The sequence below is a fragment of the Theropithecus gelada genome, chromosome 16 (assembly GCF_003255815.1).
Source record: "Theropithecus gelada isolate Dixy chromosome 16, Tgel_1.0, whole genome shotgun sequence".
Taxonomy (NCBI): Eukaryota; Metazoa; Chordata; class Mammalia; order Primates; family Cercopithecidae; genus Theropithecus; species Theropithecus gelada.
In genome coordinates, this window is record NC_037684.1 from 4092512 (window position 1) to 4112601 (window position 20090).

At 39.2% G+C, this 20090-nt stretch overlaps 1 protein-coding gene across 5 annotated transcripts in view; it reads left to right on the forward strand.

The window, feature by feature from the left end:
• Nucleotides 1-1643: 1643 nt before the first annotated feature.
• Nucleotides 1644-20090, forward strand: part of GOSR1 (golgi SNAP receptor complex member 1) — a 49550-nt gene continuing 31103 nt past the window's right edge. For 2 of the 5 annotated variants that reach the window (XM_025361260.1, XM_025361258.1), the window contains exons 1-6: nt 1644-1731; nt 5442-5556; nt 8500-8587; nt 8930-9037; nt 14111-14202; nt 17313-17387. In XM_025361260.1, the coding sequence (XP_025217045.1) occupies nt 1701-1731; nt 5442-5556; nt 8500-8587; nt 8930-9037; nt 14111-14202; nt 17313-17387 (509 nt within the window). In that variant the 5' untranslated portion in view covers nt 1644-1700. Of the gene's footprint in view, nt 1754-5441; nt 5563-8499; nt 8588-8929; nt 9038-14110; nt 14203-17312; nt 17388-20090 lie in introns of all 5 variants that reach the window. The other 3 variants (XM_025361257.1, XM_025361259.1, XM_025361262.1) reach the window with 2 other exon arrangements.

Consider the following 20090-nt stretch of genomic DNA (forward strand, 5'->3'; position numbering starts at 1 on the left):
TATTTTAGCTACAGTGGAAAAACAATTCCAATTGTAGCCAATTTCTTATCTGAAACTATGGAGGCCAGAAGGAATTGGCACATTTTTCAAGTGCTGAAAAAAAGAAATTGTCAACTTCACATTCTATATCTGGCAACAATATCCGATCCCCCAAGAATGAAGCGAAATCAAGACATTCTCAGATGAAGAAAAACTAATAGAATTTGTCACCAGCTTGAAAGGACACAAAGATAGATGTGTACCCGCCCTCCCGCTACACCTTTGTTCTGCTCTCTAATCTTTGCACATACCAGAGATTTCGTAAGTTCTGTGAGCACCTGTTTTTCTGCACGTACCAGAGATTTTGTTTTGCACATACCAGAGATTTTGTAAGTTCTGAGGCAAGGTCACAAGACGTGTTTAAGTAAGATAAACTCTTGCTGCCATAAACCTGCTCTCCCACCTCAAAGGTTGAACCGAAATATCAGAAATGGCACGAACCAATCATAGTTAGCCAAATCGCCTTGTTCAAACACTAGCCAATCATATATCTGATTTGTGTAATAACTCTATGCCCACTTTTCTTAGACTATATAACACTGCTCGGAGCTCAGTGGGGGAGCTCTCCTGCCCGTTTCGTTTCGCGAGCGAGGGAGAGTTCCAGGTTCGAACCTGTAATAAAGATCCTTGCTGCTTAGCTTTGACTCTGGACTCTGGTGGTCTTCTTCGGGGAATAAACGGTCTGGGCATAACAAGCTGACCTACTCTTTAAAAAAAAATGGCTGAGGGAAATTCTTGAAACAGAAAGGAAACGATTAAAAAAAGGAATCTTGGGACACTAGGAAGGAAGAAGAGTAAAATATGCATAAATCAAGTAAGCTTTCCTCTTCTCTTGAATTCTCTAACTTATGCCTGACACTTGAAGCAAATATTACAACATTGACTGATGTGGTTCTCTCAATGAAAGCAGAGGAAATACTTAAAAACAACTATATTACAAATGAGTGGGGGAAAGAACTTTACAGGAATTAAGGTTTCTACACTTCACTAGAATTAAGTCAGCACCAGCAGATAATTTATGTATCTATAAAGTGTGGGTTTGGACAGCAGATTTTAGCAGGTTGAGGGCTCAGGCCGAGAGCATGTAGAAGCAGTTAGCTCGCTCTTTCTAGATGTGGCGGCTGACAAGGAAAGAGGGCTGGAACTAGAACTACTGTAGACACAAGGAAAGCAGCCAGTGGAGAAGAGCGCATATGCTAGAGAACGTGGATGACCGAGCACAGGCGGGGAGGTAGGATGAAGGAAATGGCTCTGGGAAGAAAGGGTCTCTGTGTATGAGAAAAGAAGAAATTGGCTGAAGATACTCATTAGAGACAAGGTGAAGGAAATTGAGGGAGTTGCCTGAGGATGATTCTCCTCCCAGTCAAGTAGGCACCTGCTGAGAGAAAGGATAAGCCGGGATAAGGGAGATGATGATGGTTTGGGGCGCAGAAAGCGGGAATCAAAGACAGACATTCTGAGAATGTCAGGAGCTAAAGCTGAAGTTTTTTATCTGTCGCTACTTAAAAGCTGTAAGATAACGAATTGATCAGCAGGTGGCAGTGTCCGCGGAGGCTCGCATCCCGTCAGCCCTGGCGCTCCGGGCGGAAACAGGCGCGGTGGTGACTTTCTGGCCTGCATCGCGTCTGCTCCCCTATCCCGGCTGACGTTGGACAACAAAGATGGCGGCAGGAACCAGCAATTACTGGGAAGGTGAGGGCGAGAAGGCCTCCGGGTGCGTCCCACGAGGGTGAGAGGGGCTGAGTGAGGACAGATCTTGGGAGAAACAGCAGAGGAAAGAACCAGACCCCCGGAGCGGCCGAGCTGAGCAGCGGGGCTTGCCTAAGTGGGAGCCCCAGGGCCTTGGGGATACCGAACGGTCTGGGATAGGGGTCTGGCCTGGCCGGCCCCTGTGAGCGGGACGTGGGGCAGGGGTTGGACAGAGTGGACAGAGCGGGGATGCGGAGGAAGAGGGATCTGAATCGCCTGGGTAGAATTATGTTGAGGGAGTAATGGAACTCGGACGAAGGGGCTTGGGGTACGAACTCTGAGAGGAAACGAATGTTGAGGGAGAAGATCCAGAGCCCGGGAGACTGGAGGAGTCGGCGCAGTGGAGTTGAGGTCACTATTGGAAATCTGAGTGGGAAAAGAAAGGAGGAACTTGCATTCCGGTCCGCCGGAGGAAGTATGAAGAGAATGGGAGACAGAATGTCTCCTGTTGGGTCCGCATGACAACTACAGGCTGGGAACTTCAGGATTGGGTGTTTTAAGGAAGAGAAAATAACTTACCATACTGCTCTGGAGTCTTAGAATCGGTTTTAATGAAAAAGTTGAGAGAACCTGTGTGAATTGCAGTTACATTTGCTATACTTCTCCCACCAAAAAACCTTCTTGTGATTTGACAAATGCATTTATTTAATTCCTGAAAATATAGTCCGATAAAGTGAGCTTACGTAAAACTCATTCCTGGACCGTGGTGATCAACAAGAGCAGAGAAGCTCACCTTTTTCTCCCAACTCTCTCTTTGCTTTACTGCAGCATAGAAACTACTTTCCAAATTCCTTTGACCTGTTTCTATTGCTATCCACTGAAGCCTCTAGAAACCACAATATTGTCACTATCAGCCCCTTGGTCTAAGAAACTTCATTCTAAATTTATCCAGATTTGCCTATCATACTTTCTAAATGCTTTTACTTGTGTTTCCTACTGGAGAAGACAATTATTCCAATCACAGAAAAGCGTGCTTATAGTTTAAAACGTGTATCACCACCATGCCCATTTGAAATGTGTGTACTAGATAGAAAACTTTTTATTTTATTTTATTTTATTTTTTGGAGACAGAATCTAGAGTCTCGCTCTGTTGCCTAGGCTGGAGTGCAGTGGCGCGATTGATCTCGGCTCACTGCAGCCTCCACCTCCTGCGTTCAAGAGATTCTCCTGTCTCAGCCTCCTGAGTAGCTGGGACTACAGGTGCGCACCACCACACCCGGCTAATTTTTGTATTTTTAGTAGAGATGGGGTTTCACCATGTTGGCCAGGATGGTCTTGATCTTCTGACCTCGTGATCCACCCGCCTCTGCCTCCCAAAGTGCTGGGATTACAGGTATGACCCACCGCGCCTGGCTGCTAGAAAACTTTTTAAAATTATGTAGAAGAGGCTACTGATATCTTTATTACTAGTCATTAGGCTGTGGTTTTTTGAAGCAGCATGCTATGATATTACAGCAGCTCATTACTGACAACCTACTCTGTGCCAGCTGCTTTAAGCATATGATTACCAATACATAGGCAAACACTGAAGGTAGGGGTTTAAAAAACCAGAAGCTGAAGGTCATAGGTTAAGTAGATTGTTGATACATCTTAGAGTCAGTAAGTGGCTGTGCCGAGATTCGAACTGGCTTTTGGTCTCTGGGTAAATATGCTCCACTATGTTAACTACGCTTTCTATTTCTGGTTGAAAAGCATATTGAAATAATGTTTTGTATTCTTTATCACTGAAAGAGAGATTCTTATACCATTACCTCTGGTACTTCTGCCCTTTTATTTTAACCTTTACTTACCTTGAATGAGAATACTCGTGTCAGTGTGTGGTTGTCCAGACTGTGGCTTCTGTCACACAACCCCTTAGATGCCAGACTGCTAAACCAATTTATCTACTTGCTTGTTTGCTTCTGCTGTTAAAACTTATGTACTTATTTCTGTCATACTCATATTCGACCTTGTTAGTAGCACATAGTTTATTGTTAGTTTTAACCCTCCAAATTACTTTCAGTAAGTTTTTTTTTTTTTTTCTTTTAAAGACGGAGTCTCGCACTGTCGCCCAGGCTGGCGTGCAGTGGCTCAATCTCCACTCACTGCAAGCTCTGCCTTCCAGGTTCATGCCATTCTCCTGCCTCAACCTCCCAAGTAGCAGGACTACAGGCACCCGTCACCACGCCCGGCTAATTTTTTGTATTTTTAGTAGAGACAGGGTTTCACTGTGTTAGCCAGGATGGTCTGGATCTCCTGACCTCATGATCCACCCGTCTTGGTCTCCCAAAGTGCTGGGATTACAGACGTGAGCCACTGTGCCTGGCCTCAGTAAGTTTTTTAAAGGCGATTTTTGGCCAGGCGCGGTGTCTCATGCCTGTAATTCTAGCACTTTGGGAGGCCCAGGTGGGAGGGTCACTGGAGCTTAGGAGTTCGAGACCAGCCTGGGCAACATTGTGAGACCTCATCTCTAATAACAGAAAAAAAAGAAAAAGAAAAAAAGAAAGAAAAAGGCAATTTTCATGGTAACTTTTTTTCTTTATGTTCAATTGAGAAGTCATTTTGGTCTGGGCATAGTGGCTCACACCTGTAATCCCAGCACTTTGGGAAGCCAAGGTCAGTGGATCACTTGAGGTCAGGAGTTAAAGACCACCCTGGCCAACATGGTGAAACCCTGTCTTTACTAAAAATACAAAAATTAGCCAGGTGTGGTAGTATGTGCCTGTAGTCCCAGCTACTTGGGAGGTAGTTGAGGCATGAGAGTTGCTTGAACCCAGGAGGTGGAGTCTGCAGTGAGCCAAGGTCATGCCACTGCACTCCAGCCTGGGTGACAGAACAAGACTCCATCTCAAAAAAAAAGTCATTTTGCTGTTATGCAAAGAAGTTCATGAGCCTAATAAAGCTTTGGAACATAAAAAGCAAAATCTCTTTCAAAAGAATAATGGCTTCTTTCTTATAACATTAACTGGTAAGTTGATAATGCTGGTCATAAACCATAGTTTTAGTTCATTTGTGATTTGTATTCTTTTCTTGTTTTTCTCTGAATTACAGAATTTTAGTTATCGCTATATAAATAGTTTCAGGAATGGTAGAACAACTTTTATTTTCTAGCCATCTTTGGAGTAAAGCTGCAAAGTTGCATCTCCCATTACTACTTCCCTTCCTGTCCCCTCTGAAGTTTATAAGTGACTAATCTGCTTTGCTGGGCAAGTCCTTGGTTTCCTTCTTTTAAGACTTTTCTTTTTCTTTTTTTTTTTCTTTTCAGACATAGTTTTGTTCTTGTCACCCAGGCTGGAGTGCAATGGCACAATCTCAGCTCACTGCAACCTCCACCTCCCGCGTTCAGCGATTCTCCTGCCCCAGCCTCCTGAGTAGCTGGGATTACAGGCGTGCGCCACCACGCCTGGCTAATTTTGTATTTTTAGTAGAGATGGGGTTTCTCCATGTTGGTCAGGCTGGTCTCGAACTCCCGACCTCAGATGATCTGCCTGCCTTGGCCTCCCAAAGTGTTGGGATTACAGGCGTGAGCCATTGTGTCCAGCCAACACTTTTCTTTATGGGTGTAGCTAGATCAGTATATGATCATTGTCATAGTTTGTTTTCTTCAGAATAGTCTTGTGATTTTTGTGTCTACTTTTTATGTCTAATTATTTGTTGTTGTAATTTTGTTAAAGATCTCAGGAAACAGGCTCGACAGCTGGAAAATGAACTTGACCTGAAACTAGTTTCCTTCAGCAAACTATGTACAAGTTACAGTCATAGCAGTACCCGAGATGGAAGACGCGACAGGTATAGGTACTACCAGATTCTGTCTCTTATGCTTTAACTATGCTTTTAAAGTGTTAAAAAACAAACTAAAATATATAACTTCTGTAAGTTGGTCTGTTGGTGAAGTTTTGGTGTTTTGTCATTGACTGTTTTATTTTTTAGTGACTTACTAAAATTCTTCCAAATTCTTGAGACTAGCATTTATTTGGAATCTTTAGACAAAGATTGTTACAGTGTCAGGAGAAGCCTGCTAGAACCTCAGAATAAGTTTGTATTAAAAATATGAGTGTCTAATTCAGCCAGTGTAGGGAAAAGGTGGCTGATTTGCCCATGTGGTATGTATTTCTTGTGTTTTCCAATTGCTAAATGGACCTGTGGATCTACCCAAGTACCAAGTATACATACTGCTTTTCTGGTGTTTATTCTATTAGAGGGTATCTAATGCACTGTGTATCCTTGTTATTCATTATCAAAGCTGTCTTTAATTTTGGTACTTTTTGGAGAAACTAGTATATTACCATATTAAATGTATGGAAAATATGTTCTTATCTTTGAAGCTTATGCTCACTTTAAGTCATCCACTTGTTTCAAGAAAATATTAGGAGTAGACAGGTACAGTGGATCACACCTGTAATCCCAGGACTTTAGGAGGCTGAGGTGGATGGATCACTTGAGCCCAGGAGTTCAAGACTAGCCTGGGCAACATGGTGAAACCCTGTCTCTAAAAAAAAAATAGAAATAAAAAAAAATTGTTTTAAATTAGGCAATATTTAAGACAGTTACAACGAGTAATACCATGGACCCCCAAGTGCCTTTCTCCCATTTTAAAAAAATGATAATTACTCATTCCATTGAAGCCCCTTATGGCCCCCCACTTTCTCCCACCCCTTAATCAACATGTATTCTTACTGCATGTTTGTATTCCTGAGCAATTCATCGTATTCTATTATGTTATATGGTGTATATATAGTATAGTTATTTTACAACTTTTTTTTTCTTTAACATTTTTGAGATTCAGCAATGGATTCATTTAACTCTGGTATATTCATTTGTAATTTATATGTAGTATTTTATGACTGTATCATTTGATGATGGCCATTGTTTCTAATTTTTGCTAATAATAACAATTTTGATAGCTGACATAGAGTGTTCATTATATGTTAGGTAAGCACTTTCTATAAATACTGCTGGGAACATTTTTACACAGAATGTTTCTATATACCTAGTGGTGAAATTGCTGGTAGCAGAGTTGTTGTTAATCCACACTTATTTTACATACTTTTTCAAAGATTAGAAGTGAGTAGGATATTTGTCAGCTAATAAAAACAATAAAATCTGAGCTTGGATTTGAATCTAGGTCTATCTCCAGACCCACAGTCTAAACCCTACTATATTGTGTACTTTTGAACAAAAAGCTAATTTCAACACTATAGCCAAAGTACTGTTTCTTTTTCATAAGGACTCATTGGTTGTAAAGGCAGCAGGGCCAACATTGACTCTAGGATCTCAAAATAAATTACTAACACATCAAATAGATTGCATTGCTTTGGACTTGGCTTTATTTAGCAAGAGAATGAAGAATGTTCTTTCTATGCATTTTCTATGTTCTGTGTGCTTCACGAACTAATACTTTTTTTATTCCTCTAAAGGAAAAACTATCTTGAAAACATTTCCTAAGAAATTCTACCACAAACTGAAACTGGCTTTGTAGAATTACTTCAGCCTAACTACCCTTTTAAATAAAAATCTAAGGCCATGAGGATCAAGATTTGATGTGTATTCTAAAGTGTCTTGTTTGATGCCCAGGTTGGAAGCATGTCACAATGAGTCAACTAAGCAATAACTAGAATATTATTTATTCCAGGAATCTTTCTTTCTTTCTTTCTTTTTTTTTTTTTAACTTTCTGTATTTTGAAAACTTCAAGGTCTATGAATCATTCATTACCCACCTATAAGATGAATTAAATTTAACTGAATCCTAGTATTGTGAAGAATTAGTTTTTGGCCATTTCCCTTTAGTCTTACACTGTCCTGATGAATATATGAATATAAGGAGTATGGAATAACCAGCAGTAGAGATTGCTCTCTCATTCATTCATTCAACAAACATTTAATGAGCATCTACTATGTGCCTGGCTCTATACTAGGTGCTAGGCATATATCAATGAATAAGATAGAGCAGTTTTTTCCTCCCTTCGTGAAGCTTTAATTCTATTGGCATATTGTTGTTTTTCATATATCTGGTAGAGGAGGATTTATATTAGTAGTCTACAGAGCATTTTTTAATCTTTTTCATTTGCCACACCCAAGCACTGTCACAGGGTAGGACAAAGTCTTTGGTAAGATTGGAGAGCATAGTCATTGCCTGGGCATTTATCTGTGTCCGGTATAACTCCGATCTGTATTGAGCTGCTCATCGGATGCTAATACATACCTAACCTGATGAAAGTTAGTGGTGTTTTAGAAAAGGCAAAAGAAACACTCAGGACAGGTGGGTTTAGAATTTGAATCTGTCAAACATAAGTTTCACTTATAAAAAGATAGATTTTTGACCATTCAGATTTGAAAAGGCAATTTAACACAATTCTACGAAACAAAAAGATGATTGCATACTGTAAGTGGAAATGTAGAAGATTAGTACCACAGTATGCAGGTGGCTGTATATATTGAATTTAAAGCCAGTTCCTGAGTATTCGTTAGCTAGTTATCCAATCTGTGGATCATTTAAACCTCAATCTTACTTCCTCTTGGTAAGAGTCAAGGAAAGAAGAGAGAACTTAATGTTGAGGTTGAAGGAACCATAATTCCTTTGGGGTAAAAATGTAAAAGATTGTTTCTCACAAACCCTATATAACATAATCCATAATTCATTTTATGGTTCATATTAATTACCTTATTATTTTAAGTATGTTTTAAAGGACTGCATTTGAGTAATGGATCCTCTTTAACTGAACTTCTTTTTAGTTCTGATACAACACCCCTTTTAAATGGATCAAGCCAAGACAGAATGTTTGAGACAATGGCGATTGAGATTGAACAACTTTTGGCAAGGGTAAGTTCTTTGTTAAATGGCTGTTTTGCAAATAACTGTATACTTGTTAGATAGGATCCTGGATTGTATTGAGACAGACATGTTTAATGAAATTATCCATTCCATTCAAGATGTGTACCTCCCCACACCACTTGAATTTTGATGACAGCCATTCTCAGGTGATATGATGTTATTTTGGTCTTTATGGATTATGTGGGGGAATGCTTAATTCTTACTTGATATCTTGTTTGTTTTTTGTTTTGTTTTGTTTTGCTGTCAAAAGGGCATATAGGCAAATAATTTGCTTTTAGCTGTTTATAGTGCTTAGTAAAAGATTTTTATTTTTTTTTTCTTTATTTCTAGCTTACAGGGGTAAACGATAAAATGGCAGAATATACCAACAGTGCAGGTGTCCCCTCCTTGAATGCGGCCCTGATGCATACATTACAGCGGCATAGAGACATATTGCAGGTAATATATTGGGCTCGAGACATTTTCATTATCACAGGAGTTCGGGTTTTTTTTTTTTAAATCCCTGCATTGGATATGTGCACATGTATTTAAAATGACAAAGAGAAACATCTGAGAAAATAAATGCCATGCTAGAGGGACTTGTTTTACTTTTTTTTTTTTGGTCGCCATTATAAAATTCTGAAAATATCTAATAGCTCTTGCTATTTCCTGGCGAAGTTGACTAATATTCATCACTGGGTAATATACTTCCTTTCTTGGAGACCTAGCTAGCTAGCTGTAACCGTGAACTAGTCAATGGTCATGTATAGACAGTAACATTGTGGGTTAGAGTGTGCTTTCATCTGGCTTTGAAGATGATATGGAGGGGGACTAATTTACTATACTTAGTATATTGTTTGAGAAAACAATAAATGTTTATGTACCAATAAAACTAAACTCTTAAAGATTTAAATGGAGGATATGTTAAAAATATAGTAGTACAAATAGGAAGGCAATTTTTTTTTTTTGAGATAGGGTCTCTCAGGCTGGAGTGCAGTAGTGCAATCACAGCTCACTGCAGCCTCAACCTCCCAAGCTCAAACAATCCTCCTACCTCAGCCTCCCGAGCATCTGGGACCACAAGCACATGCCACCACACCTGGTCAATTTTTTAAAAGTTTTTTAGCAGAGACAGGTCCTTGCCGTGTTGCTCAGGCTGGTCTCTAACTCCTGTGTTCACAGGTTTTTACTATGTTGCCCAGGCTGTTCTCTTAACTCCTATGTGTGGGCAGTCTACCCACCTCGGCCTTCCAAAGTACTAGAATTACAGGCATGAGCTGCTGTACCCAGCCACAAATATTTTTAATACTGTGAAAAGTCAGCAACTATTTCTAATTTTAAAAACTGTTTTTAAAAGTAGGAATAGATGGCCAGACGCGGTGGCTCATGCCTGTAATCCCAGCACTTTGGGAGGCATGAGGTGGGTGGATCACCTGAGGTCAGGAGTTGGAGACCAGCCTGGCCAACATGGCAAAACCCTGTCTCTACTAAAGTACAAAAATAAGCCGGGCAATAAAAACATTCCCATTAAATAAAACAACACAAGGATACCCATGATCGCTACAAATGCATAACATTGTTTTTGAAGTTCTTGATGGTGTAATTAGACAGTAAAAAGAAATGAAATGTAGGCTGGGCATGGTGGCTCACGCCTCTTATCCCAGCACTTTGGAAGTCTGAGGTGGGTGGATCATTTGAGATTCGGAGTTGGAGACTAGCCTGGCCAACAGGGTGAAACCCCTTCTCTACTAAAAATACAAAAATTAGCGGGGCATGGTGGTGGGTGCCTGTTATCCCAGCTACTTGGGAGGCTGAGGCAGGAGAATAGCTTGAACCCTTGAACCCGGGAGGTGGAGGTTGCAGTGAGCCGAGATTGTGCCACTGCACTCCAGCCTGGGCAACAGAGTGAGACTGTCTCAAAAAAAAAAAAAAAAAAAAAAGTTGTAAATATTGGGAAGGAAGAGGCAAAATTTCTGTGAGGTAGCAGGATAAAATTTTATGTCTAGTATACCCAGGAAAATTACCTGATAAAAAGTTAGAAACAATTAAATTCAGTAAGATGGTAGATTATAAAATGAATACATAAAAGCAAATAGTTTTCCTACTATGGTAGGAAATAAATGATAACCTGTTAGAAAATATAATGGAAGAAACTATAAAGTATTTATGTATGAATTAAATAAGAAATGTGTAGGACTTGTATGTGCAAAATTCTATTGAGGGACATAGAACAAGATTTAAGTAAAGGAAAGAATCAGTCCGTTTTTGGATGGGAAGACTTTCGTCTGAATTGCATGGCATCCCAGTGGAAACAGCAGGGTTGTTTTGTTGTTTGTTTAGTTAAAAACAAATGACAGAATGATACCAAAGTTCATTTGGAATCATAGACATACAAGAACAACCAAGAAGAACAACTTGAAAATGAAGATAAGTGGTAGAGGGTTTGTAGTTCTCCCAGATCTTAAAACCTGTTAAAAAGCTGAAATAGTTGAAACAGTTTGATACTAGAGGAAAAAAAAATTAAATAAATAAGAACAATTAAACAGAGTAGAGTTTATATGTAGACCCAATTATGTATGGAAATTTTTAGTTTCTGATAAAGATGTTGTTTAAAATCAGTGCGGCAAAGAGAAATTATAAAATAAATGGAACTATAACCATTGCCTAATTATTCAGGGATTTAAAAAAAAGAATTCTATCTCAATCCTCACATCCAGAACAAATTCCAAATGGATCCAAGAAGTGTAGAAAAAGAAACCATAAAGCAGAGGTGAAATTTATGAACTTTTGAGCAGAAAGGACTTTCTAAATAAGACTTGATACTGGAAACTGTAACAAATGACTAATTTGCTTACTACACAGAGAAATAATAGAAATAAGAAAAAGACAGTAGGAAAATGGACAAAGGGTGTAAAATTGCTTACAAAAAATGAGTGGCCAAAACTATAAAAACAGTTTCAGCAGTATTTCCAAATAAAAATACAGACATCTAAAAGAGGTGATTTTTCACCTGTCAGGTTAGCAAATGTTGAAACATTTATAACCCATTATTGGCAAGAATAAAAATAAAAAAACGGCACTCCTATATTGCTGGTGGGAACATAAATTGATGTAATGTTTCTAGAAGGCAGTTTAGCACTACCAGAATGTAAATGAATGTAACATTCTTTGATCCAGTTATTGTTTTTTTTTGAGATGGAGTCTCGTTCTGTTGTCCAGGCTGGAGTGTTGGAGTACAGTGGTGCAATCTCGGCTCACTGCAGCCTCCGCCTCCCGAGTTCAAGCGATTCTTCTGCCTTGGCCTCCCGAGTAGCTGGAACTACAGGCATGCACCATCACGCCCGGCTAATTTTTGTATTTTTAGTAGCAATGGAGTTTCATCATATTGGTCAAGCTGGTCTCAAACTCCTGACCTCGTGATCCACCCAGCTCAGCCTCCCAAAGTGGTGGGATTACAGGCGTGAGCCACCGTGCCCAGCCCTGATCTAATTATTCTATTGCTAGGCATTTACTCCTTTTTTTTTTTTAAGCTCTGTTGAACTTAATAGACATTTACTCTTTAAATACACTTTTTTTTTTCTTTTTTTTTCAGACAGAGTCTCACTATGTCACCCAGGCTGGAGTGCAGTGCACGGTCTTGGCTTACTGCAACCTCCGCCTCCCGGGTTCACACCATTCTCCTGCCTCAGCCTCCTGAGTAGCTGGGACTACAGGTGCCTGCCAGCATGCCCGGCTAATTTTTTGTATTTTTAGTAGAGATGGGGTTTCACCGTGTTAGCCAAGATGGTCTCCATCTCCTGACCTCGTGATCTGCCTGCCTTGGCCTCCCAAAGTGCTGGGATTTCAGGTGTGAGCCACCATGCCTGGCCTAAATATACTTTTTTTTTAAAAAAAAATAAAAGAGTTCAGTTAAAAAAATACATATAAGAATGTTTATTGGCAGTATTTTTTTTTTTTTTTAAATAGTGTCTCGCTCTGTTGCCTAGGCTAGAGTGCAGTGGTATGATCTCAACTCACTGCAACTTCTGCCTGCCAGGTTCAAGTGATTCTCCTGCCTCAGCCTTCTAAGCAAAGTAGCTGGGACTACAGTTGCGTGCCACCACACTGGCCAAGTTTTGTGTTTTTAGTAGAGACGGGGATTCACCATGTTGGCCAGGCTGGTCTCGAACTTCTGACCTGTAGTGATCCACCTACCTCAGCCTCCCAAAGTGCTGGGATTACAGGCATGAGCCACCGTGCCTGGATCTTGCAGTATTTTTAATAGCAAACAAAATGAAAACTAAAGTGTTTATCAGTAGGGAATTTATTAAATTGTGGTAGTCATAAGATAATATTCTATGCAACTATTAAAAAGAATGATGTAGTTTTCTTTTTCCTAATATGGAAAGATTGCTTGATACTTTATGAAGTACAAAAAGCAGGGTGTACATCAGAATGTATATTATGACTTATTTGGCAAAGTGAAAGAAATAGATAAGCTTGTATATGTAAAAACATATTTCCTGGCCAGGTGCAGTGGCTCACGCCTGTAATCCCAGCATTTTGGGAGGCTAAAGTAGGTGGAACTCTTGAGGTCAGGAGTTCAAGACCAGCCTGGCCAACATGGTGAAACTTCATCTCTACGAAAAATACAAAAATTAACTGGATGTAGTGGCACACTCCTGTAGTCCCAGTACTAGGGAGGCCGAGGCACTAGAATCGCTTGAACCCAGGAGGTGGAGGTTTCAGTGAGCTGAGATGGTACCACTGTACTCCAGCCTGGGTGACAGAGCAAGACTCTTGTCTCCAAAAGAAAGAAAATAATAATTTCCTGGAAGAAAATGCAAAATGATGGTAACAGTGATGAGGGATGGAGCAGAATGTTTGTTTTCCTTTGTTTCACCTTTATTTCTTTTGGTGCTCTTTTAATATTCTCCTCCGTGTTTATGTGTTACTTTTGTTTTTTAAAAGGTCAACAGGGACTCTGTGGGAGACAAGACTTTTATTTTCTTCTTTATCTACATCTCCGAATTTATGAAAAGTAGTGAATATTCTTAATATCTTTTAACAGTGGTACAAAAATAATAGAAAATGTTTAAAGATTATTTTGTTCCTTACAGTTCTCTTGATTCTTTTTTGTTTAGGAATTAAATTTTTTGTGAGAGCTCCAAAATGATGAACTTTGAAAATAAACTCTGTTACGTTTACTGTTAAGTAGAAAGAGCCTCTCAAGTTTTCTCCTAGACTATTTGAAGTTATTTTATGTCAGAATTTTTTTCTTCTTAATTCTCTCTCATAAGACAAAGTACTAGGAGGTACAAAGGAAAGTGATTTAACGGCTGTGTTTCCCTAGCACTGAATTATTTTCATTTGAAAGAAGTTGGTCACTCTTCAGCAAAGTAATTTTAAAGTTATTTTTACCTTTGGTTAATTTAATTTTTTAAATAGCAGTTTTCTTGACAAATTTACAGTGTGATGATAATGCATAACTGGTTCAGTGAGATGAAAATCCTTAATTAGCTTCTGTTGAGACTGGATGTTGATTTATTACAGGATTATACACATGAATTCCATAAAACCAAAGCAAACTTTATGGCAATACGGGAAAGGGAGAATCTCATGGGATCAGTACGAAAAGATATTGAGTAAGTTGCCTTTTATATTATTTTGTAGAATATTTATTCAGATTTAGCTTTAGGATATGTTCACGGTTAATTGCAAATTGAGTGGCAGAACCATGGTTGAGGTTTCAGGGTTTCCAATTCCCATTTCACTGTCTTTTGAGCATTGCTGCTACAGCGTCATCCTAATCTACTTTTCCATTTTTATCTCATGCTTCCTCTATCATTGGCTCCTGCCAACCTTGACTTTCCTGTCTTAATTCAAAGTCCAGCTTAGATGGTATCTTCATGGTTCTCTCATCTCTTACCATCCACCCTAAGAATTATAATGTTACTTTTATGATCCTCTGCATATGTGTCAAAGAAAAAAGAAATTCTTTAATTATAACATTATCCGTAACTGAAGCTCTCCATGTTTCTCTTCCTGATTATCACCTATCACTTGCCCCTCTCCCTTGTCCCAACAATTATATATTACAAACAATAATATGTACAAACTCACAGCCTTATGTTAAATTATTTAAGGACTCCCAGCATTCTCATACTGATCTCAATCTATAATTTTAAATATTTGTTTTTTTCCTCTGTCCCTTTACCTCACTTTTAATGATCTATTCTAGCATTTCAAATGCATTTTTGGAGATTTTTTCACAACTGAACGCTACTGACAAAGTCCGGTGGGCATCTCATTGAAGCTGAAGACTTTCCAGTTTGGAGCTATCGAATGATACTTGTCATCATCTCATTTGTGATAAACTATGTGATATGTTTTATAAACTATGATACACATTTATCATAAACTATATATTATATGTACTCTCAGAAACACTTTCCTAGAGATCCTTTATTTTGTTGTAACAATAACAGTTTCAGCAGTAAAACTGTTGTAATATTTTTAGTCCTTGAGGACTTTTGTTTAATTTCTGTATAGTCCATTTATATATACATTTTGAGGAATGCAAAATGGCCATAAAAGATATGTTCATCTATTCGTTAAACTGTCTCCTCAGTACCAACTCTGAGTTAGCCACAGTAGAAGGTAGAAATGAAAAGACCGGCCAGGCGCGGTGGCTCACGCGTCTAATCCCAGCACTTTGGGAGGCAGAGGCAGGCGGATCACTTGGGGTCAGGAGTTCAAGACCAGTCTGGCCAACATGGTGAAACCCATCTCTATAAAAATATAAAAATTAATTGGGTGTAGTTGTAGGCGCCTGTAATCCCAGCCACTTGGGAGGCTGAGGCAGGAGAATCAGTTTAACCTGGGATGTGGAGGTTGCAGTGAGCTGTGATCATGTCGCTGCACTCCAGCCTGCATGACAGAGCAAGACTCTGTCTTAAAAAAAAAAGAGAGAGAAATGAAAAGACCAATGTGGCCCTGTAGGAGTTTAGAATCTAGGTGCTAGAGGAAAGTATATGTAGTAATTTACACTGTAATTTTTAATATATTATATTTTTTGGCCTCACAGCAATCTTTTGGTTAAGATAGAAATCATCAGTCTCATTTTACAAAACTAGGTATTGAGACACTTGTCTAAGGTGAAGTGACTGTGAAATGATGGAGTATAGATTTAAATCCAAGTCATCATGTGTTCTTGGTTATATCATTCTGCCTTCCTGGGTGGTGGTTTCTCCTGTGCTTTGCACAGTAGCCCTGCATCTCAGCCAGTATTTCAGTTTTAACAGCAGGACTCTTTTTTGTCTTACTGTAGTATTTGTACAGTTAACTTGAATTTTAAAAATTTTGGGCTGGGCATGGTGGCCCATGCTTGTAATCCTAGCACTTTGGGAGGCCGAGACAGGTGGATCACTTGAGCTCAGGAGTTCAAGGCCAGCTTGGCCAACATGGTGAAACCCCGTCTCTACTAAAAATATAAAAATTAGCTGGGCATAGTGGTGGGCACCTGTAATCCCAGCTACTCAGGAGGCTGAGGCACAAGAATCGCTTGAACCCGAGAGGCAGAGGTTGCAGTCAGCCGAGATGGTACTGCTACACTCTAACCTGGTTGACAGAGTGAGATTTCATCTCAAAAAAAAAAAAAAAAAAAAGGGCAAAAATTAGCCAGGCATGGTGGTGTGCTCCTGTAGTCCCAGCTACTTGTGGGGCTGAGGCAGGAGGATCACTGGAACCTGGGAGGTTGAGGAGGCTGCAGTGAGCCAACATTGTGCCACTGCACTCCAGTCTGGGTAACAAAGTGAGAAAGTGAGACTGTGTCTCCAAAAAAAAAAAAAAATTGTTCCTGATACTTTATTATTAGTGGAAACAGAAAAATTAAATTTTCAATAGTAGTGATAAGAGTAGTTTTTGTTTTTGTTTTTGTTTTGAGATGGAGTCTTGCTCTGTCGCCCAGGCTGGAGCGCAGTAGCGTGATCTCTGCTCACTGCAAGCTCCGCCTCCAAGGTTCACACAGTTCTCCCGCCTCAGCCTCCGAGTAGCTGGCACTATAGGTGCCCGCCACCGTGCCCAGCTAATTTTTTGTAATTTTAGTAGAGACAGGGTTTCACCATGTTAGCCAGGATGGTCTCGATCTCCTGACCTCGTGATCCACCCGCCTTGGCATCCCAAAGTGCTGGGATTACAGGTGTGAGCCACCGCGCCTGGCCCAAGAGTAATTTTTTTGTCAACTTCAATACACTGAAGACCAAAACGGTTATCCTTAAGTGTGCCAAGATGAGCAAATCTTTAGCTTGATTTCAGTGTTCCTTAGGCTTCAGATGGTGGACTACATGTATTATTGTGAAAGAAAACATTTCATTTCAACAGCTTTCCCACCCTGTGTGCTATGTACTAAATCAGTCCTAAGTTTTACTTCCACTTGGAGAAATATGAAGATATCAGAGATAGGAGGTAAAGGAAAAGTAAGATTTTTTTGGTGGGTTGTTTCAGAATGTTGAGTTATTTTGGTGAAAAACATTGTAAACTGTGAGGCCTAAATTAGAGAGGCAGAGGCATTAATATTTATCTACTTATAATAACATTTTTCAGAGGGAAATGCAAAGGATTATGCACTTTCATTGTTCGTTCAAAACTGTGGAGAGGCTCAGTTTTTCTACTTTCAAGATCACTAGGGTCAGTCACTTAATCTGATTTTGTATTCTCTGCCAAAAATGTTTTTAAATTTTCTCTTTTGTTCCAGATCATATAAAAGTGGGTCTGGAGTAAACAACAGAAGAACTGAGCTATTTTTGAAAGAACATGACCACCTTCGAAAGTAGGTATTGAATGTATGTGCATTATGTGGTTTTCCATGTTTATTAATTCATTTACTTATGTAACCAACATTTTATGTTTATTATAATAAGTGCCTTGTCCGTGCTAATTCATTTTATTTTCCTAATGACTCTTTTCAATAGAAAAGGAATTGCAACTGTTCCAACCACAATTAGGAAAGATCCCATGCTGTTGACTATTTCACATCACTTAATTGTTACCTTAATATGATTTTGTTGTTGTTGTTTTGAGATGAGTCTCGCTCTGTCGCCCAGGCTGGAGTGCAGTGACTTGATGTCGGCTCATTGCAGCCTCTGCCTCCCGGGTTTAAGCGATTCTCCTGCCTCAGCCTCCCAAGTAGCTGGGACTACAGGCGTGTGGCACCATGCCTGGTTTATTTGTTTGTATTTTTGGTAGAGATGGGGTTTCACCATGTAGCCAGGATGGCCTCCATCTCCTGAGCTCATGATCTGCCCGCCTCCGCCTCCCAAAGTGCTGGGATTACAGGCATGAGCCACCACCGCACCTGGCCAGTGCGTGCGCCAATTCTCTATAGAGGGAAACAGACAGGATGAAACTGAATGTAATAAGAGCTCCTGATGAATTAGATGAGTTGTTGAGACTGAAAAGACGGGCTTAGTCATTGCTCTCAATATGATAACACGAGCTTCTAAATACTTTTCTTAAATCAATTTTTTTTTGTAAATTACAAATACTTGCTAGGTAATAAAATAGCATTAAAATTATTAGTAAAATATGTTTACAAAATAATGTGAAAAACTAGTTTTCCAGTGTTTTTGTATTTCATTTGCTAAGTGCTTTGAGGAAGAAGTGGCAAGATTTTTTTGAAGTAACTTTAAATAACAAAAGCTATAAATGCCTTTTGTAGTGCTCATTTTAGAAAGTACGGATAGTTCAACAACACAAAAACAAAGTTGAAATCACACATTACTACAAATTCTGTAACATTGTTTACTCTTCAGTAGTCCAAGCTTTTCCCCATGTAATTTGATTTTTTTGTTTGTTTTTCTAAAATAAATGGTGCATATATTCCATAATAAAGATAAACCATAAGTTATGTAACCATTTCCCTAATGTTGGCCTTTTGGATTATGTTCTGTTTTTACTATTATACATAGTAAAGCCTTTGCGTGTATCCATCGTGATTTCCTCACGATAAATTCCTAAATTAGAATTGCAGGATTAGGGAACACACTCATTTGTAAAGTGTTTCCTATAATATTGGCAAATTTCCAAGTTTGATGTTTTGCAATAGGGTCAGACTTTTTATGGCTAGAACTATGTTTAAGCTTACACTTCTTCATAAATATTGTTTCTTCATGTTATTATAATTTTTTACTTGTTCCAAAAGTACATATTTTTGCCTGGAAAAAGAGCAAGTCAGTTTTTGAAAATGAATGCCAGACTTAAACATACATACACACACAAAACTTACTTTGTAATGAATTGTTTTTACCAGCTCTCCTTAATACTCTTTTTATCTAAAAATAAATGCTGTTAGGTTTTAGCAATTTATGTTATGGATGACAAATTTCTTTTCCTATATGGTGGATAAAGTAACTTTCATTTTTGGCTTGTCTTTCCCTGAGTCTGTCAGTCAGAAGAAAATACTGACTTTGAATTAGTGTCAAGCTTGTAGCTACTTGTTTTTTGATGGACTGCTGATACATTCTTATAGGGTTTTCGGTTGCTATTTAGATTAATTTCTCTTTCTTTATATAATTGTTCTTTTTCAGTATTCCCTGATATTTTTCTTCTTGAAAAAGTATCTAGTTAATTTTATATTTTAAAGTTCTTCTCCTCACCCCAAGAATTTCTGCCTTTATAATCTTTTCTTTCTTTTTTTTTTAAGACAGAGTCTCACTCTGTTGCCGAGGTTGGGTGTCGTGGTGTGATCTCGGCTCACTGTGCCCTCTGCCTCTCGGGTTCCAGCGGTTCTCCTGCCTCAGCATCCTGGGTAGCTGGGACTGCAGGCACCTGCCACTACACCCAGCTAACTTTTGTATTTTTAGTAGAGATGGGGTTTCACCATGTGGCCAGGCTGGTTTTGAACTCCTGACTTCAAGAGATCCACCTGCCTCAGCCTCTGAAAGTGCTGGGATTATAGGCGTGAGCCAATGTGCCCAGGCTTTTTTTTTTTTTTTTTTTTTGACTTGGGGGTTTCACTCTGTCTAATATGGCTGATTCTGGCCAACATGGTGAAACCCCGTCTCTACTAAAAATACAAAAATGAGCCGGGTGTGGTGGTGGGCTCCTATAATTCCAGCTACTTGGGAGGCTGAGGCAGGAGAATTGCTTGAACCCGGGAGGCGGAGGTTGCAGTGAGCCAAGATCGCACCATTGCACTCCAGCCTGTGTGACAGACAGAATGAGACTCTAGCTCAAAAAAAAAAAAAAAAAAAAAAAAAGATATATGGCTGATTATATTGTTGCTGTCTTTATAGACAGAGAATTAAGGAGTAAAGAGGACAGACAGACTATATTACCTCAAACATTGAAATGCCATGATTTATCCAGAATCATGCATTCAATTTCCTGACCATGCATATGATGCTTTTTCTCTAGAAGCATTTTGTCATTTTGAATAGAATATGTCTTCTGTATTTACCTTAATGAAGTTGACAACTTTCAGAGGTTTTCACTGGTGAAGACAAACTTGAATAAGGAGATAACTTACACAAGC